This window comes from Anas platyrhynchos, chromosome 2 (genome assembly GCF_047663525.1).
Source record: "Anas platyrhynchos isolate ZD024472 breed Pekin duck chromosome 2, IASCAAS_PekinDuck_T2T, whole genome shotgun sequence".
NCBI lineage: Eukaryota > Metazoa > Chordata > Aves > Anseriformes > Anatidae > Anas > Anas platyrhynchos.
In genome coordinates, this window is record NC_092588.1 from 20,418,224 (window position 1) to 20,439,877 (window position 21,654).

Genomic DNA, 21,654 nt, shown 5'->3' on the forward strand with positions numbered 1-21,654 from the left:
AATATAAGAATCTTTTATTCAAAAATGTGTATGGGCAGTTCTCTAATGCTTCATTACTACAAAATTTTGTGGTATGCTTAAAAGTAACAGGGAATAAATAGTAAACCAATAGGTAACAATTGTTGTTTTGGAAGTGCTGACTCACAACAGTTTCAGGTACCTTGTAACATTTGGAAAGAAGTAATATAAAAAAAAAAAAAAAATTGTGCAAGTTCTCATCAGTTCATTCTCCATTAGAGCCACAACAGAAATCTAGGTTTTTTCTAGCATCAGGATACAAATTGGTACTGCTTAATAGGCAGCTCATACTCCTGATTATGAAATTACTTCTAATACAGACCTACTGAGTAAGAAGAAGCTCTTCATTAGGAAGTATCTCCTTTACATCAGTTACTCCTTTAATTTTTTTTTAATTTAAACAGTCTTTCTACTAAATGTTAAACTGTCATTAACACGATGTAGAGTAGATAGAAGTGCACATCTATTAGAATGCTTTCTAAAATCTTTCATGCAATTTATTTTTAATAAAACTTCTTTTTTCTTGCACCTTGTTTTTTTTCCACTCATCTTCCTAGCATACATTTCACATTTCATTTCTGGTTTACAGCTCTGTTGTCTGTGCTGACCTGCTTTGCCTAGACTATTTCCCCTTTGCACTTCATTACCATGGCAGCATGCCTTTATATAGCTGTAGTCAAAGCTTGGGTAATATCTTCCATGACATATCCATTGGGTAACAGAGTAGTGCAACTGAGGGCAACTCTTATCTTAAATAGTAGTTTTGAACAATTTAGCTGGACTTGCAATGTCAAGTCATGTCATTGGCAAAGCGTAGTATTAGCTAAAGTTCTGCTGAAATTTAGTTTAAATAAAATCACTTAGTAGCATATGAAAATCATTAAATGAGGTTCAAAATGCAATTTCATGAAAAGAATGATTTAAAATATTTCATTAAAGTGAAAGATTATTTAAGCAAAACTGAGCTTTTAATGCAATATTGTGGTTGACAGAATGGATTCTTGCAACCCTGTGAGAAACACTCCGTAGCCAATAACTTAGGCTCAGGCGAGGATCTCAGTGAAGTAGTAATTTATTCGCGATTGCAATGGCGGGCGCCCCACAAGCAGGAGAGAGCGCATCTACTAGTTCCAAAACACAGTTTATATACCTTTTGATGGCAGGACCCTCCCCTGTTTCCCCACTGAGTGGGTAATCCAGGTTCACAATCTATCTGATGCTTCACAAACAATGCATAGTCTTCAGTTGCCGGCCTGTTAAATTTCAAATTTCTTTTGACATTTTTACTGTTTGAAGTGGTAATGTTTCTTCACTTATCTGACTTGACTTGACACCGTGATTTTCACCTAATTGTCCTAAGGAGACTGGTTGTCTGCATTTTACAAGGTCACCTGCTAAACTTTCTTATCACTGTAAGCATATCTCAGTACCACATTCCCTCCTTCTAAACAATGTAACTCTGCAAAAACAACATTTCTATTCCCACAATTCCCCCCTTTTCTTTTTTTATAAACTGTTGATTTTTGCAAAACCTTTCTCTAAGGTGCAATTTGATAGACTTCTTCTTCTTTGCTTTCCATCTCCTCATTATCTCCTTATCTGAGTAAGGTGGTAGCTCCATGGTCATTTGTTTCAATAGTGCGGTTTCAGTTAACCACTGTACTAGTCCTCTTACACAGGGGATAATGCAGCAACCAATGGCTGTCAAAACTCCTACAACTACGATCAATGTTGCAAATATGCCTATTTTTTTTTTATTTTTTTTTTTTTTTTTTTTTCTGCCAATTCACTGGCAAGGGTGGTAAGCCCTTGCAATGCTCTTGTTACCAAGCCATCTGGGACACTATTGTTGGGTATAAGAGTGCAACAATGGTTGCTCAGTATTACACACACAAACACACCTACTTCCTCTGCGAGCATCATATCTAATGCTATCCTGTTTTCCCAAGCCATTTTGCTGGTGGCATCTAGTTGTTCAGCGATTCCTCTCATTGCATCCTTGGTATAATTGATGAATCTCTGCTGATTATAATAGAAATAATTAATCCAATCCACATTTTTATTGATTGTTACCCACCAGAACAGTGACTCAAACCCTGCAGCAATTTGATTTCTGGCTTTATGTTCATCTGGAACTCCTCTAGGTACCCCAATAGAATCTATATATACTCTATCATCAAATGATATTCCTAAGCCTCTTTTACTTCTGGGTATTTGTGATGTTTCTCTTTCAAATGCCAGGGTGAAGGGTATAGCTAATTGAACAAGTGCACAAGTGCCTTCCCAATTAGATGGTAGGGTGGACCGTAAGATCTCCCCTCCACCGTACCACCAGAGATCTGCCCTGGGGATCTCTAGTCTTGAGCAGTTTCCCATCAAGTCCTTGGTAGCACAAGGCAAATTCTCCCAGATGCCAGGTAGCACTCACACCCTGCCGTGAGAGGCAAGCTGTATGGTTACCTATAGCTGTAGAGAATGCAGGGGGAACCGTGATACTGTTATCATGCAAGGAACAGCAAAGAGAGACTTACAGACCTCATTTCCCCAGGCAGTCTTTTCTTGGTACAATGCAATCATATATCGCATCCCTTGGGAGTCTTTGGTCCACCCCCATGGGAAGGGCACTATCTGGGCAATCGGTCATCCTGAGGCACAAGCATAGCAGTAGCTACGGTTGAGACTCTGGATGGTATATTTGACCCATTCTATCCAGGCATTCACATCCCCATACCTTGTTTGAACTGACACATTTCAGAGGGCCTCCTGTTTTCTCTCCTGTTTTCTCCTTGAGTTTCTCCCTTTCTCTGATGGCAATAGAGGATTGTTTCCATACAGTATTCTCAATCTGGCTGTTGGGTCTCTCTCAGTTATTGGTTCTCTCTGCTCAATTGTCGTTGGGCATTTAAATCTCCACAAGCTAACACCTCACAAACATCAAACGTGACAGAATGTGATACATAACCCTCTGTCACAGTCACCCGTATTTTGATGGGGTATCCCATTTTTGCTATTATCTGGTCATGCCTTTTGCAAGTTGCCAATTGACCAAGGCCTTCTCTGAGGCCTAGAATCACTAAAAACAAAATTAGTAATCATTTTTTTCCCTGTCATTATTTTTAAACCTTAGGTTTCCAAATAATTATCAATACAAAAAATAAGATGTACACTACTACTATAACAACCCCCCCTTGGGAGCACTGCATTTCGCTATAGGTCTGTTCTTTCTTTCAATCACAAGTCACAGTCGTTAGTTACCTGTGAAAATAAAGGTTAGTTTACAATTGTAAGCTCTTATCCTGCTCAGAGTCCACTATAAGATTTTTCTATTCAATTTCAACTTCCAACAAGTCTTTTGTAGGAACAGCTTCCCAGGTACTAGCGTCGACGGATGCCTTCACTCGAGTATAGTGAGTCCAACCTTTTCCGCAGTTCTTATGGCTGTTTCAGTGGTTAGTAATTGTCCTTCCCATTCAGGCCGGAGTTGACTCTTTCCAGGTCCGAATCAGGACCCGGTTTCCTGGGTGATGGTGGTGAATGGGGAATTCCAAAGGTGGGGTTTGAGCCTGTGAGAAACACTCCGTAGCCAATAACTTAGGCTCAGGCGAGGATCTCAGTGAAGTAGTAATTTATTCGCGATTGCAATGGCGGGCGCCCCACAAGCAGGAGAGAGCGCATCTACTAGTTCCAAAACACAGTTTATATACCTTTTGATGGCAGGACCCTCCCCTGTTTCCCCACTGAGTGGGTAATCCAGGTTCACAATCTATCTGATGCTTCACACACAATGCATGGCCTTCAGTTGCCGGCCTGTTAAATTTCAAATTTCTTTTGACATTTTTACTGCTTGAAGTGGTAATGTTTCTTCACTTATCTGACTTGACTTGACACCGTGATTTTCACCTAATTGTCCTAAGGAGTCTGGTTGTCTGCATTTCACTAGGTCGCCTGCTAAACTTTCTTATCACTGTAAGCATATCTCAGTACCACATTCCCTCCTTCTAAACAATGTAACTCTGCAAAAACAACATTTCTATTCCCACAATTCCCCCCTTTTCTTTTTTTTATAAACTGTTGATTTTTGCAAAACCTTTCTCTAAGGTGTAATTTGATAGACTTCTTCTTCTTTGCTTTCTTTGCTTTCCATCTCCTCATTATCTCCTTATCTGAGTAAGGCGGTAGCTCCATGGTCATTTGTTTCAATAGTGCGATTTCAGTTAACCACTGTACTGGTCCTCTTACACAGAGGATAATGCAGCAACCAATGGCTGTCAAAACTCCTACAACTACGATCAATGTTGCAAATATGCCTTTTTTTTTTTTTTTATATATATATTTTTTTTTTTCTGCCAATTCACTGGCAAGGGTGGTAAGCCCTTGCAATGCTCTTGTTACTGAGCCATCTGGGACACTATTGTTGGGTATAAGAGTGCAACAATGGTTGCTCAGTATTACACAAACACACCTCCTTCCTCTGTGAGCATCATATCTAATGCTATCCTGTTTTCCCAAGCCATTTTGCTGATGGCATCTAGTTGTTCAGCGATTCCTCTCATCGCATCCTTGGTATAATTGATGAATCTCTGCTGATTATAATAGAAATAATTAATCCAATCCACATTTTTATTGATTGTTACCCACCAGAACAGTGACTCAAACCCTGCAGCAATTTGATTTCTGGCTTTATGTTCATCTGGAACTCCTCTAGGAACACCAATAGAATCTATGTATACTCTATCATAAAATGATATTCCTAAGCCTCTTTTACTTCTTCTGGGTATTTGTGATGTTTCTCTTTCAAATGCCAGGGTGAAGGGTATAGCTAATTGAACAAGCGCACAAGTGCCTTCCCAATTAGATGGTAGGGTGGATCGTAAGATCTTCCCTCCACCGTACCACCAGAGATCTGCCCTGGGGATCTCTAGTCTTGAGCAGTTTCCCATCAAGTCCTTGGTAGCACAAGGCAAATTCTCCCAGATGCTGGGTAGCACTCACAGCCTGCCGTGAGAGGCAAGCTGTATGGTTACCTATAGCTGTAGAGAATGCAGGGGGAACCATGATACTGTTATCATGCAAGGAACAGCAAAGAGAGACTTACAGGCCTCATTTCCCCAGGCAGTCTTTTTTTGGTACAATGCAATCATACATCGCACCCCTTGGGAGTCTTTGGTCCACCACCATGGGAAGGGCACTATCTGGGCAATCAGTCATCCCGAGGCACAAGCATAGCAGTATCTACGGTTGAGACTCTGGACGGTATATTTGACCCATTCTATCCAGGCATTCACATCCCCATACCCTGTTTGAATGTCAAATGTTTGAACTGCCACATTTCAGAGGGCCTCCTGTTTTCTCTCCTGTTTTCTCCTTGAGTTTCTCCCTTTCTCTGATGGCAATAGAGGATTGTTTCCATACAGCTATTCTCAATCTGGCTGTTGGGTCTCTCTCAGTTATTTGTTCTCTCTGCTCAATTGTCGTTGGGCATTTAAATCTCCACAAGCTAACACCTCACAAGCATCAAACGTGACAGAATGTGGTACATAACCCTCTGTCACAGTCACCCATATTTTGACGGGATATCCCGTTTTTGCTATTATCTGGTCATGCCTTTTCCAAGTTGCCAATTGACCGAGGCCTTCTCTGAGGCCTAGAATCACTAAAAACAAAATTAGTAATCGATTTTTCCCTGTCATTATTTTTAAACCTTAGGTTTCCAAATAATTATCGATACAAAAAAAAAAAAAAAAAAAAGATGTACACTACTACTATAACAACCCCCCCTTGGGAGCACTGCAATTCGCTATAGATCTGTTCTTTCTCTCAATCACAAGTCACAGTCGTTAGTTACCTGTGAAAATAAAAGGTTAGTTTACAATTGTAAGCTCTTATCCTGCTCAGAGTCCACTATGAGATTTTTCTCTTCAGTTTCAACTTCCAACAAGTCTTTTGTAGGAACAGCATCCCAGGTACTAGCGTCGACGGATGTCTTCACTTGAGTATAGTGAGTCCAACCTTTTTCCGCAGTTCTTACGGCTGTTTCAGTGGTTAGTAATTGTCCTTCCCATTCAGGCCGGAGTTGACTCTTTCCAGGTCCAAACCAGGACCCGGTTTCCTGGGTGATGGTGGTGAATGGGAAATTCCAAAGGTGGGGTTTGAGTCCACAACCCACAGGTCCTGAGAAATGACAAAGAACAGAACAACCCCAGAATACAGTTCTTAAGAAAACTCTCTTGTTTTGAATTGTGGTATCTCATCCCTTCTGCCCAAATAGGGCAATCTGAACAGCATCTCATATGGTGAAATTCCTATATCCTTTCTTGGTGCTGTTTAAACCTGTAGGAGTAAGCATTTTACCGAAGGAAGCTGGGTTTCTAACACTAGTTTAGTTAATTGCTTCTTTAATGTCTGATTCATTAGCTCCACCTTCCCAGAAGAGGAGGGGTGCCAGGGGCTGTGAAAATCCCACTCAATCGCTAAGGCCTGCTTTAACCCTTGCAGTAAAGCTTTACACCCATCCAGACATGTGGTCAATTAGGACAAACAAGTAACTCAGTAAAATCTACCTGTATACTTTGGAAAGGTCAAATCCCTGGCTCCCGTCCCCCTCTAGATGGGTTACAGAAGACCTTTTTATTTACCTTTTGACATATAGTACATCCTCTGCATATGTGCTTCGCTAAAGTGTATATTCCTATACAGACATACATTTTAGCACAACATCACATGTTGCTTGCACCTCCCAATGACTCTTCTGATGTAAAACAGTTAATATTTGCCTCATTATCCCTTTATTCAGCATTTCTCTCCCATCAAGGAGTATCCATTTTCCTTCAGACTTCATAGCTCCTGATTCCTTAAAAAAATCTTTCTTTTAAAACTTTTTAGTTCTTTCTTAATTTTCAACAATTCCCTGAATCCTCTCTGTATTTATTCTGTTTTCCTTCAGACATTAAATGCCTTAAATACCTGACTTCTCTTTCTCCATATTGTAATTTATTTTTCAATACTCCCAAGCCCTGCTTTCCCAGAAAGTTGAATAGCTTGTTAGTAGCTTTCTTCACAACTCTTTTCTCCTGTCCTGACAATAGAAAATGATCCACATATTTGTAACATTAATATCTCCTTGGGAGGTTGTAATTGCTCCAAAATCTTTTTTAGAATTTACCCAAATAGATAGGTGGCCCTGTAAACCCCTGAGGTAAAATTGTCCACCTATATTGTTGCTTCCGCCCCCATTTCAGGGTCTTTCCAGTCAGAGGTGAATATACATGTATGTTTGCTCTCAGGGCCAGAGAGCACTCCATTCATAACACTGTTATTCCAGTCTAACAATTTACTATTTGAATGCCCAATTTAATCATCAAATCCCTTCCCAACAAGTTAGTCTCCGCCTTGGATACATACAATAATTGCCCAGTGATCATTTTATCCCCTGGTCTCAGCTTGGTATTCCCCAAAAGTGGCACTGTTATCCCAGTCCCTTCTACCCCCATCACATTTAGGGTTTCATTAGTTAATTTAATCCCTGATACTTTAGAAGTCAGTAATGACTTAGCTGTTCCCCAGTGTATTGGGTTTGATGGCAAGGTTCGGGGGGTGTGAGGGGTGTGGGGGTGGGAAACTGCAGTGACAGCCCCAGAAACTTCCCCGTGGTAGATAAGGGACAATTTCATCTGGCCCCAAAGGGGCCCACTGCTGCCCAGAGCCAAGCCATGAGCAACACAGTCCCTCCTGCCTCTGTGAGAGCACAGCCACGAAAACAAACAAAGAAACAAACAAAAACCTGCTGCTCAACAGCAGTTGGGAGAGCGAGAACTCCCCCCCCCCCCCCCCCCCCCCGCAGACACCAAAGTCAGTGCAGAAGGAGGGGGAGGAGGCGCTCCAGGCGCTGGAGCCGAAGCCCCCCTGCTGGAGAGGCCCCTGATGGAGCAGGCTGTTCCCCCCTCCCTGATGCTTGGGAAACTGAACAAACACCACAGCAAATATGCAAATATACCAAAACTTCTAGACTGTTACTTAGATAATGCCTACATCACCTTTCCCTGCTCATTCAATTTCAAACAGCTGTGTTAAATACTACATGCCACACCTTTAACACCTTCAGCAACACTTTTAACACTTCCTTTATCTTTCTCCAGCCTGTACTTTTCTAATACCAGCACCAAAGGCTCAGTCAGGGTCCAACTTAATTCCATACCTTTTCCCTCCAAGATAAACAACATACCAATATAGCATATTTCATCCTATTTTCCTTCTTTCCTCCTTCTTCCACTCCGGATATTCCTATTCGAAGTGGCCAGCCTGGCCACACTTAAAACATCTTATCAAAGCCTGTCTCTGCTAGGACTCAGGCCACAACACAGGCAGCCTTCTTTGCCTGCCATTCCTTCATCTCTCTTCCTCTCCTTCCCATCCTGGCCCTGACTCCCCCTGAAGATTTTCTTCCTCTTTCTCCAACCCTCTGTCTCACTACCCGCTGCACTGTCAATACCATTGTTTCGCTCTCCTTCTTTTTTTTTTTTTTTTTTTTTTTTTCCTTCTTATCTCCCCTCCGGACACACACCTCCAGGGCCTCCCGCAGGAGTTCACTTCATCCCCCCACCTTCTGAAGCATTTTCTGCATATTTTGCCAGGCTTTAATCACACAATGAACTTTCAAGAGCCCTTGGGATACTGGGTCCTCAGGTCTCATCCCCAAGTACTTTCTCATTCTGACCCCAAGTCTCTCATATGATTTCTGTGTTGCACACTATTATTATTCCAGCCAGGATCGGCAAGTGGGTATTTCTGCCCTGCCGGTATTACCCCTGGTCCTGGAGGATGAGCTCTTTCCCATTCTTGTATAGCAGCTCTCCTCCTGATCATTCCCATTTCTTTCCCTGTAAACAACATACTTACAGACATAATTCCCTCCCCCAAGAGTATAAATCAGGTCGTAGGAACTGGTCTAATTGTTCAACTAGGCTGTTGGGGTCCTCGAATAAAGACTTCCTCTCCTTCTTAAAAGTCCTAACCTCTCTGCTGGTAAGGAGGAGGGGGTAGTTCACCTAAGAGGATACATTGTTAGTGTTAGTACTGTTAGTATCAGGGAAGGCAAAATTCTCAATATCTCTTCTACCTTGTTCTAATTCTTGCCAGAGCCTAGAGTACGATCCTTCTTTAGGGACAAGTGTTAATTACAGTCCCTGTCTCCCTTCCCGGAGTGACTGCTGCTGCCACCAGTTCAATATTAAGATTATAGGGAGCATAACTTGGCTCCTTCTCTAAAAAAAGGAATCTTCTTGTTTACACATAAATTTAAAGCCTGAATTTTCATCAGACCCGTATTTTGGCCAAAATACTGCTGTTTCCTTAATTGGTTCTTTTGTCCAGACTGATACACAATATTTAACCTTTTTTTTTTTTTTTAATTATTTTTCTTTTACAATCCCTCTAATTTTGGGATTATGTTTCCAATCTCTTATAATTCTTCAGGAAGAACTATTAGTAGGCACTCCCCCAGGGATATCTCCCTGTCCCCTGGAACTCATATTTTCCCATTTTTCCTAACCCTCGCCAGTATGTGCTACAGAAATTTCCCTTCTGCAGTGTACCACACACCAACGTACTGAAAAATGGGGGTGTACCGCCAAGCACTTCCCCGTGCCAGCGTTACCGCACACCTATGAGTTTACCAGATTCCCTGGAACTCGTACTTCCCATCTTTCCTAACCCTCGCCAGTATGTGCTGCAGAAATTTCCCTTCTGCAGTGTACCACACACCAACGTACTGAAAGATGGGGGTGTACCGCCAAGCACTTCCCCGTGCCAGCGTTACCGCACACCTGAGTTTACCAGATTCCCTGGTGTACTTCCAAGCACTTCCCCGTGCAAGGATTACCGTACACCAGATTCCCCTGGTGTAGTGCCAGCACTTCCCCGTGCAAGGGCTTACCATACACCAGATACCCGACCCCCAAGGCAATACTTAATATTTCTTACCTTGGTCTGTGCACAGAGTTACCGGATCGATTCTTAAAAACCCGGAGTGCCTACCTTCTTCCTTTCCCCACTACTTCACGGATCCTGCCTCTTTAACCAGTCTCGGGCCCTCTGTCAGCTTTCCGCAGAACCGCCACCGTCGATGCACAGGACCGCTGAAATCAGCGGGGCATGCCTTCCTGCTGCTGCGGCGGTGGGGCTCCCCAGTAGGTGACTGGATCCCGGACGAGCCCCCAAATTGTGAGAAACACTCCGTAGCCAATAACTTAGGCTCAGGCGAGGATCTCAGTGAAGTAGTAATTTATTCGCGATTGCAATGGCGGGCGCCCCACAAGCAGGAGAGAGCGCATCTACTAGTTCCAAAACACAGTTTATATACCTTTTGATGGCAGGACCCTCCCCTGTTTCCCCACTGAGTGGGTAATCCAGGTTCACAATCTATCTGATGCTTCACAAACAATGCATAGTCTTCAGTTGCCGGCCTGTTAAATTTCAAATTTCTTTTGACATTTTTACTGTTTGAAGTGGTAATGTTTCTTCACTTATCTGACTTGACTTGACACCGTGATTTTCACCTAATTGTCCTAAGGAGACTGGTTGTCTGCATTTTACAAGGTCACCTGCTAAACTTTCTTATCACTGTAAGCATATCTCAGTACCACATTCCCTCCTTCTAAACAATGTAACTCTGCAAAAACAACATTTCTATTCCCACAACCCTTATAACATAAAAGTGTTTAACACCACAAGGTTGAAGTGTATTCTTACCTGAATAGAAAAGGTAATATTAAAAGGTATTGTTATTTTTATTTCAGACCAGAAGAGTACTACAGCTACTTTCCATTTTTATGTATAGTACTTCATTAGCTTGGTTGGGTGAATAGCCAGGTCAGTAGCAATTATGACCTCTCTTCTCTTTCAGCTTTCAAGATTTTGATGTTCAGGGATCACGCCGATGCAGCTCAGATTGGTTGACAATTGGAAGCTACAAGAATATTGAAGGCTACAGAGCGTGTGGCTCCTCCATTCCTTCTCCATACATCTCTTCACAGGATCATGTTTGGATCAGATTTCATTCAGATGACAGCATCTCCAGAAAAGGCTTCAGATTAGCCTACTTTGCTGGTATGTTTCAAGTGATACCTAGTACAACTTTACAGTTTCATGGGTTTTCTTTTATGGTTTAAGACCTATTTCCTTGTAGTAGGGTATAGTATATGCATTTCCTGTAGTCAGTTCAGGCCTTATTGAAATGAGGGAAAATATACATTGTGTGAAGTATTGTAATCCCATCACAATTTGAGTATTCAAAGTTGGAATTATAAAATTTACAGTAATATTCAGAATTAATAAACAATGATTTTTGGGGAAAAAAAAGTTAATACTAGGTAAATGGAATATGTTGTTTGTTTTTTGTTCCACATAGCCTACGATTTGATTTTTTTTTTTTTTTTTCCTCCAGAATAAAATGAGTTTGTTAAATAGTTGGGTAGACTTCTTAGTAGCATAAGTATGGCAAGAGAGGGAAGAAATAGCATGGTTGGCTATGTATTTTTTTTGTTGTTTGATTTGTTTATTTACATTTCTCACAGAAATTGTCTTTTTTTCCTATCTCTGGAATATATAATCTCTTTAAATATAAAAATAAATCATATTTGTGATAACTTTAGCCAATTAAAGACATGGTTTTGTACTTTTTTCTTGAATAATTCAAGCATGCAACTTGAGTTAGTTACCAACAGTAATACCTCGAGACTTGTTTCGTGTGCAATTTTTGCTCTCGTAGCTGTTGACCAGAGAGACAGGAAGAAGCCAGTCATGAATAAAGACTAGTTCAAAACTGTTTTCTGGCCTTATGGGGTTCTAGAATTTTTTAATAGCATGATCATGGTGTTCTGAGTCTTCATCAAAAACACCAGATAAGATTCTTCTTTGCTTTTGTAATGGTTTTGTGTTCTCTTGTTCATATATGTTTATACTCCATTCTCTGGAGTGCTACAGATCTCTGCACACCTGCATTCAATTCTTGTCCTATGTAAAACAATTCATATTCTCTTATACCTATCTACTGCCACCCATGTTCAAAGCTACTCCACCAAGCCTGGGTAAAAGCACTGATCTTTTGTTCTCTAACCCAGGTTTGCTCCTGTTCTGTATTCTGCACTCTTCCTAATGGCTTTCTTCACCCTGTCAGAGCTCTTTTTCAATCCTAAAGTTCCCAGGAGGGCTTATCCCTCTATCACATGTTTTGAAGCCTATGAAAAAGTTTCTTCTATGCTTCAGCTCCTTGCAGTTTAGCAAGGCTGGGGCAAAGTAATGCAGCCGTGCTTTTGATGCTGACTCAGTTTTCAGGACAATATTCCACTAGGATTTTTTGCTTACTGTGTCATCAAAAAACATGACCAGAAGAAAAAGTTACTGCCTAATCAGTAATCCCTCACTACTGTTTCTGCTAACTGCCCACACGTGCCTATGTTGAGCATTGGCTTCTGCCCCACTTTTCTCAGTGGGTACTCGCTTAATCCCAGTGAGTACTCAGTGGCTCAGAGGAAAGGTAGAATTCCTGCCTGGAGGGCTGGGAGCAAGACAAACATTTTGGATAGGGGTGTGAATTGGGTGGGAGAGGCAAGCCACAGGCTTAATGGAGTTTTTTTGAAAATCCTTTCCTGTCTTTTCCTCTAATCTTGAAACAATTTCACTACGTAACCACCTTTTGGAAGAAACTATAACATTTCACAACAAGCATTTTTTTCTTATGTTACTTGATTTCATTTTGGTAGCATCATGCAGTACTACTCAGCTTAACTCCTCAGCAGATAATTTAATTCACTTATTCTGAAGGACTTTTCAAGTGTTTTAATGTATATTTTTAAAAATGAACGTACTGAAACTAGCTTAATCTTGTTCTGTATGCTTGATAATGACATTTGGTAAGTATTTTTATATTTGAGGTGGTAGTATTGTGTTTCAGAGATCAGGGTGGTCTTCTAAAATTGTGAAGAACCCTGTGTGTAGGAGAACAGTTAGAAAATCTGCTTGAATAATCTTCTGATTGCCTCTGCTTTCCAGTGTGAAAAGGAGACTCCTGAAATACCAGCAACGTTTTTGCTATATGTTCTGTTGTGCTTTGTGGTTTTTGATATCTTCTCGCAGTAGTGCTCAGTTTACACCTCACCAGACTATTTAATGTTTCTAAGGTGATTCTTAAAGGTGGCATGCGACTGAAGAAAAAGGGTGGAAAAATGGTATTATTTGAGTTGCACAGATGCTATTTAGATTTACTTGTACTGAAATGATAGAAATGATACAGATCACAGGCCTAAAAAGGACCATTAGGGAGCCCAGCATTTTAAATCTGGTGTGGAAGACAAAGTGAATGAATTAATTCTGATTTAAAGTAGATAATATCTTCTTGGAAAATATCCTTGGAAAATAATTTCATTTTAAAAAGACAATACAACAACAAAAAATTCCAAGTTGGAAACGTACTTGACCATAAGGTAAAATTTTGTGATTTTTTTACTTTACTTGTCTTCCCTCTGTCTACATTGTGGTATCCTAATGGGTTAGAGATTACTAATAGTCATTGATGTATAGTGAAAAATAAAGTTACTAAAAATGTAATTAATGACTTCAGAATCATTAATTAAAAATGATAACTCAGGGTCAGGTAGGCAGCTCTTTTCTGGAAAGCTGACATAAGAAGTGTTTAGGTTCAAATTGTATCCTATTTCATTACTACAGTATTGCCATGAATGTTTACAGCTCCATGTTACATCTTTCTATTCAGTATTTTTCAGGGTTCTGCAAGGAAGAAACGGTGAACTAGACCATAATCAGTACTTGAACAAGTTCACCAACTCTTCTGCATATGATCCTGTATTGCCCTTCACCTATGGCCCACAGCAATAGGACTGTCATGATCAGTCTAGGAGCGAGTTCATGTGTACAAGTTTCACATTCAAAGCCCAGAATCATCCTGAGTATTTGCCGTGCTAATATTATGTATGCTGTGTGTGTATCAGAACAAGAAGATCATATCATTTATACTAGATCTGTTCTTGTGTGGTTTTGTTGTTTTTTTATGAAATAACAATTTTTTAAAAGCTTAATCACCAGCAGTGCATGCTCTTCTATTTACTTCCCTTTCACACTCAGTGAATTTGTTGACTTAAATACTCCTGAGCATTGATCTTAACATTTATCACCCTTGTTGGTTACACATTTTCCTTTATTCATTTTTTAAAAGCCTTAGCATTTTTGAGATGTTTCAAATGATATTGCATCTTTTCTATTTTTTTAATTAATTCTTTTAAGGTAGCATATTTCTTTTTAATGCTTTCCAAGATACTGAAGTAGTGGGGAAAAAAAAGAGATGTGATGTGACTTGACCCATCACAGCAGATTAGTTGCAGCAAGGGAAGTCAGGACTTGGGTGTGAGGAGTCTTATCACTTTGAATGGTTCAGCATTGGAACCTTGAAAATACTTGATTGGATAAGGCCCTGAACAACCCAATCAAACTTCACTTAGTCTTCTTACGAGCAGATTATTTGATTAGGTGACGTCCAGAGATCCTTTCCAATATGAATTGCTTTGTTGTAAAGCAAGCTAGAACCTGCTTTTCCTGGGGAAGTCTGCATTTCAGTAAGCTCATCGTTGTCCTTGTCCTGTTTCTTTTTTAAAACCCTAGGTACAGTGTTACCTAGATTTAGTATGTATCTGTCTAAATTATTTCTTGAATTACTGCTATGTAGGACCATCTGCATTGCGGATTTTTTTAATGCTTTTTTGGAGGATTGACCATGGCAATTTGTTTTATAGCCTTTTTTACAGTCTGTATCATCATCTTTAGAAATTTAGTGATTTTAAATGATACAGGGTATTTGAATGAGCTAAGTTGTTACAGAGATTAAATAAATTGCTTCTGAGGTTTGCTTAAGTTTTCAACATGGATGGAATCTTAATAAATGAATCCTGGCAAAAAAAAAAATATTGTTTACAAATGTGGTAGTAACCACTAGACCGCATTTTCATAAATAAAGGTGCGTCTTAACTTTTCTCAGAATTAAAAAATAAATAAATAAATCCATGTCTTCTGGAGCACTACTTGCATCCTTAACGTTTAAAGCATAATTGTGTGCTTAGCCAAGTATATGTTTGTGCTTTTCAGTGCAATCTTCTTTCCTGATTGCTGGAGGAGAGCCAAGAGGGGACAGTGGGAAGAGAGGGAGGAGAGAAATTTCTTTCTTAGGTTGGGGGTAATAAGTGACTTCCAACTGTCAGCTTCTCTCTTGCTATAGATCCTTATGTGCAAGGTATAAAGTAGGAACCTGTGAAAATGGCAGAGAGGACTAACTGCTTTTAGGAGAAGGAATTTGAGGAGGTAACTACAGGACAAAATGTTTCTGTATTTAGCATGTATGAGAAGAGAAACGGTCTTTTCCTAACTTATTTTTTGCACCTGAGAAGCCAGGTGTTTCAGTCACTGTGAAAGAGCATTGTTTTCTTGCATAGGTTAAAGTTATTTAACTGAATGTAGCTAAGAACGACGCTCATGCTGATGTGCTTACAGAACAAAGACTTCAAAAGCTGCTTTATCTTGAAACAGCGAAAGCTGTGATGATTTACGGATATTTTAAATAGTTGTTTTGCCATTGTGATCTACTTGATGCAGCAAATAAATATGCAACACAAACCATAAATCATTCTCTTTCTTTAGAATTTAATGTTTTTATAACTCTTTTTCCCTTCCCCAGGAAAGTCTGATGAACCAAATTGTGATTGTGACCAGTTTCATTGTGCTAATGGGAAGTGTATTCCAGAAGCTTGGAAGTGTAATAATATGGATGAATGTGGAGACAACTCTGATGAAGAAATCTGTGCCAAAGCTAATCCTCCAACAGCTTCTTCCTTTCAACCTTGTGCTAACAATCAGTTCCAGTGTCTTTCTCGCTTCACCAAGCTTTACACTTGCCTTCCAGAATCTTTAAAATGTGATGGTAACATCGATTGTCTTGACCTAGGAGACGAAATAGACTGTGATGTGCCAACATGCGGGCAGTGGTTAAAATACTTTTATGGTACTTTCAGTTCTCCCAACTATCCTGACTTCTATCCACCTGGAAGCAACTGCACCTGGCTGATAGACACTGGTGATCATCGCAAAGTAATCTTGCGATTCACAGACTTTAAACTCGATGGTACAGGCTATGGAGACTATGTCAAAATATATGATGGATTAGAAGAGAATCCACGGAGGCTGTTGCGTGTGCTAACAGCATTTGACTCTCATGCTCCCCTCACGGTTGTTTCATCCTCAGGACAGATAAGAGTGCATTTTTGTGCTGACAAAGTGAATGCTGCAAGAGGATTCAATGCCACCTATCAAGTGGATGGCTTCTGTTTGCCCTGGGAAATTCCATGTGGTGGAAATTGGGGTTGCTACACGGAGCAGCAACGCTGTGATGGCTACTGGCACTGTCCAAATGGAAGGGATGAAACCAACTGCACCATGTGCCAAAGAGATGAGTTTCCCTGTTCTCGAAATGGTGTTTGCTACCCTCGTTCAGATCGCTGCAACTACCAGAATCATTGTCCTAATGGTTCAGATGAAAAAAATTGTTTCTTCTGTCAGCCAGGAAATTTTCATTGTAAAAATAACCGCTGTGTGTTTGAGAGCTGGGTTTGTGATTCTCAAGATGATTGTGGTGATGGCAGTGATGAAGAGAATTGCCCAGTCATTGTGCCCACTAGAGTAATAACTGCAGCTGTCATTGGGAGTCTTATTTGTGGACTGCTGCTTGTCATTGCACTGGGATGTACTTGTAAATTGTACTCACTCAGGATGTTTGAGCGAAGGTAAGTAGAACAGATGGACTCAGGTACTTAAATTTTTAAAATGCTTTCATATCTTTTGTTGAAACATTGCTTGAAACACTTTTATTCACATACAATTATTTTTTCATGTGATTTCTAAAGGTTTTCTCTTCTCTTTGACAGTAAGAGGTTAGTTGAAAGGGAATAGAAGTATTCTGATCACTTAACTGTTTTCACATGTTATTACCCAAAAGAAAATGTAGAAAAGCTTCATTTTTGTAGTTAATATTTCAATTCTGTCTAACAATGTTTCTTCTGTTGTAGACTCTCTTGTGCTACGATTACTCACTCTTCACTTGTTAAAAATTTTTTTAGCATCTATAATGGTGTCTTTTATATTTAGCCAATGCTTTTTCCTAGGAATTTGTTGTTGCAGGGGTGGATTTTTTCTGTTCTTTTATGATCTGGACAGACCCATGGGAATGACTGCAAGGACTATATTTTGAACAAATTAAATTAACGTTTTCACAATTAAATTTCAATTAAAATAATATAATCTGCTGAAAACTGTTACTTTAGAATAGTCTGATGTAGTTTTACTCTCAGATTTAAATCTTTATCATAGTTTTATGTATTATGAAATTTCTTTTCTCTTTGAAAGATCATTTGAAACTCACTTGTCAAGGGTTGAGGCTGAACTGTTAAGAAGAGAAGCTCCTCCGTCTTACGGACAGTTAATTGCCCAGGGTTTAATTCCACCAGTTGAAGATTTTCCTGTTTGTTCACCAAACCAGGTAAGATTCCAAAAATCAGGCAGACTAGTCAAAATTTAAGGATACTAAAACCACGATATTTTGCATTCCTTGTCCTTTTTTGTTTGTTTTATAGCATTTTCTTTCTTTCATGCCGGTAGTATTATACTAAAGATTTGCTGTTCCGCAAATCTTAATAACAGTAGCACCACACAGTTTACCTTACAGAATTTTTTATTGTTGAAGGACAGTAATGCACAGTATAGAGTCATTCTTGCCAGAAAAGTTAGTATAGAGGGATAGACCCAACTGTGTGTTTTGTATTATGTTGTGGAAGTTAAGATTGCAAACTAGTACTTGGAAATTTGGGAAAGATTTGAGTATGCAAAACCATTATGCGCATATCCACACTGCATATGTGTTTAGGTATGATCAAGCCTCCTATGCATGGAAAAAATGATGGAAAAGGCAAGGCTGTTATGTAAAATTAATGGCAAAGTATCAAAAGTGAGTAAATAGGAGTTAATCATATCTAGCCTTCTTGATACTCATAGGTAGCATTAGCACAAATTTATTTGGGTATATATTTATTTGGCTGATTTCATTACACTTACTCTGCCATAGATTTCACTTATTATTTCATACACACATGTTCACAAGCAGCAGGATGTTTGTAACCAAACGTCTTGCAAGGATTGCTTCTGGTGATACAGAGCTTCCACCAGTTTATTGTGTCCTCATCACATGCCCTGTGTTCTTTCTGATCGGTGACCATGTGCTGTTCTGTGTGCCTTCTGTCAACTTTGGGATGTGCGTGATCATAGTCTTTTGCCTCCTTACCTTGTCCCACCTCTGTGTTTTCTTACTTGACTGACTGACTTTTTTGCCTTGTTGCGGTTATTGTTGTAGTCTGTTCTTTTTATGAAGTACGTGTCTAGAGAAGCTGTATGTGATTGTACTGATTTCCCACTAATGAAGATACATGCTATTCTTTTATCTTTTCTACCGTTATTTTCATTTCATGCCTACATTTCTCTTCTTACTCCATCTATATGATCTTAACATTTTAATTAAAAATTTCTTCAAAGTTAAATTGCATTACCCTATTGTACATTTGCTATTACTCCACTGCTTAGGTAAGTGGCACAAATTGGGGACTGTAATCCTTCACAAATGATTTTATGCAGGAAAAGAAGGAAAAAAAAAAGTTGCAGTTGGTATGAGAGACTTTGAAAGCAGATCCAAAACAAGACACTGTGAAGATTTCTCAGTAGCTAAATTGGCAATAGAAAGGTCATTTGGATGGAAGACAAGCTCTTCTTTCTAGGGCTAAATGAAATGTTTTTGTAAGAACATGAGCTTTGTAAGGAATGCTAATAACGTATGCTATAGAATCACTGATTCTCACTGGATGGGTTATCATGTTTCTGCTTAAAACAAATTCTGTACTCTTACAGATTTGGCTTGCTGTCTTCTTTTTCTGAAATTAAGGGTGTCCCTCGGCTGTCTCTTTTGGGAACAGTGCTGTTTAATATCTTTATCAGTGTCATAGATAGTGGGATCGAGTGCACCCTCAGCAAGTTTGCAGATGACACTAAGCTGAGTGGTGCAGTCAATACCACAGAAGGAAGGGATGCCATCCAAAAGGACCTGGGCAAGCTTGAGAAGTGGGCCCATGTGAACCCAATGAGGTTCAAGAGGGCCAAGTGCAAGGTGCTGCACCTGGGTCAGGGCAATCCCAGACATGAGGACAGTCTGGGAGAAGTCATTGAGAAGGTTCTGGTGGACAAAAAGCTTGACATGAGCCAGCAGTGTGTGCTTGCAGCCCAGAAGTCCAACTGCATCCTGGGCTGCATCAACAGTGACCAGCAGGGGAGGAAGATGATTGTCCTCCTCTACTCTGCCCTCATGAGTCCCCACCTGGAGTGCAAGCACAAGAAGGATGTGGGGCTGTTAGAGCAGGTCCAGAGGAGAGCCACAAAGATGCTCAGAGGGCTGGAGCACCTCTCCTATAGAGAAAGTCTGAGAGAGCTGGGGATGTTCAGATTGGTGAAGAGAAGGCTCTAGGCAGACTTCATTGCATTGCCTTTCAATACTTAAAGGTGACTTAACAAAAAAAAAAAAAAAGAGAACAACTTTTCAAAGAACTTTTTTTTCAAAAGAAATTAAACTTCACTAGTTTGAGATGCAGCTATTCTCACAAGTCTCCTAAAGTAGGGCTTGGCCAAGAAAGTCTGTTAAGATAGCATTTACACTATGTCCAGATTAATACCTCTGGTACAGGCAACTTGGAACAAAACCATGTTTCCTGCACATGCCGACCCTGTATGGGTTTTTCAGATTTGGTGTATGTGAACATACTTAAGAATAATCCAGACTTTCAGAATTATAAGAATCTTTTAAGAATAATCCAAACTTAGTTTACTCAAACCTGTTTTTCATCATGAAACCCCATAATGATTGCCTAAATATCTTGGTTTTTACTGAAATCAAATCTCCTGATAGAAAGGACAATTCTGAAGAATCAGACATGTAGTGGCTATAAGTCAGAGGTTGTTACTGAAACTTTTAAAAAGCTATGCAGTTACAGAAATTTTCTTTTACCTTCAGTCGAGTTAAATTGAACTAGCTAGTCATAATTGTTCTGGGTATAGTTTTTTGTTTCGTTTTATTTTAATTCAAATGTAATGGAATTAGTGACCATCTTCCATAGTAACACATAGCAAAATGTAGTTGCTTCTTAGACTTCCAATGTCACCGTGATTTCATACTCCTTAAAAATACTGATGCATGTACAACAGTTTCGAACAATGAAAGAAAGTTAGTAAGTTCCTTGGTTGTTTTGATTTGTATATAATGCTTTGTGTATAAAGCTGATGAGTGCTTTCAGCACTGGATTTTCGAGGGTGAGGAGCAGTCTCTCCAGTACCTTTTGAAAGTAAGGCTACTGAACATATGTATTTACATGCTTGAATGCAAATGTCATTCTATGAATTACTGGAAGGAAAGAGGCAGATGAAAGTATGTGAAAGTGTTATTTGGATACTGTTGGATGCCCTGTGGCATCTGAAGGACTATGGAAGGGAGTTGAAGATGGTGTCAGACACTGAAGTTCATTGTAAACAAAGTGAAATGCATACATACATTTTAAGTTAAGCTTAGGTTTGTGTTTTTTTTTTTTTTTTTTAAAAAAAGGCTATTCCGATTAATATTCTTTTTTTTTTTTTTTTGCAATAATCTTCATTAAAAAGATGTGAATATGGATTTTATCCTGTAATTCAATGCAGCAATGAGTACTTCCAGAGCCGTGGACATCTGGCAGATTTTCTGCCCTAATGTTTCTGAGAAACGAGCTACTTAGCTGAGGCATTATTTTCTCTAATTTTGAGTAAGATGTTAGTATGATCATGTTACCTTACAACTTAGAAGTTGCACAAGATTTTAAGCAGAAAAATTCAGGCACGTATTGTTCCGTAACTGACTAGAAAATTTATACCAAAATTGAGAAATGTGTGATTTAGAACACATAAGATAATTTTAATTAAATGGAAGCATGAAAGCATCTTGAAACTGGAATTAAATGATTATGCAAGAATGGGGGGAAAAAAACTACAAGCATCTCTGCTGGAGAGGATATTTAATTTAATCTTTACTCTAAGCAGCCCCATGATAGTTGGCAACAAATGGTCACATCTGGTAAATCTTGAGGAGTTTCTGGAGGATTTCTTCTTTAAATCCCAAACTTTTTGAGGCATTTTAATACATACTTCCTCTGAAGTCCACAGAGACTACTTTATCTTCTTGATAAGACTGTATGTAAAGGATCTTGCATGCCTGCTGTACCATACTTTCTGTACTGGATTTGTGACTCTACTATTCTGTAATCAGTGTTCCGTATCCAGGTTATAGTGCATCTTTTTTCACTTTGCCTTTCTTTAGAGGTCATTGTCCTCATTTGGACAAAAATGTACCTTATATACTCCATTTCTTTTTTATTCCCCTTTTTCTTCTGTACATATTTTCTCTTAATTTCCCTAGCCATAATGTTTTCTCCTCAAGAGAATCTAGGCTTCTTTCAAACCCACTTT

At 39.5% G+C, this 21,654-nt stretch overlaps 1 protein-coding gene and 1 long non-coding RNA gene across 3 annotated transcripts in view; one reads left to right on the top strand and one right to left on the bottom strand.

Annotated features, from left to right (window-relative positions):
• Window positions 1-21,654, top strand: part of LRP12 (LDL receptor related protein 12) — a 61,109-nt gene that overhangs the window by 36,033 nt on the left and 3,422 nt on the right. For both annotated transcript variants that reach the window (XM_038174375.2, XM_027452587.3), the window contains 3 exons: window positions 10,919-11,121; window positions 15,755-16,856; window positions 17,476-17,608. In XM_038174375.2, coding sequence (XP_038030303.1) covers window positions 10,919-11,121; window positions 15,755-16,856; window positions 17,476-17,608 — 1,438 coding nt within the window. The remainder of the gene's footprint in view (window positions 1-10,918; window positions 11,122-15,754; window positions 16,857-17,475; window positions 17,609-21,654) is intronic.
• On the bottom strand, window positions 1,073-10,899 carry LOC140001831 (uncharacterized). Its single transcript, XR_011807383.1, has 2 exons — window positions 9,997-10,899; window positions 1,073-6,189 (listed from the first exon to the last, which is right to left on the bottom strand). It is a non-coding gene; the product is annotated as an uncharacterized lncRNA (long non-coding RNA).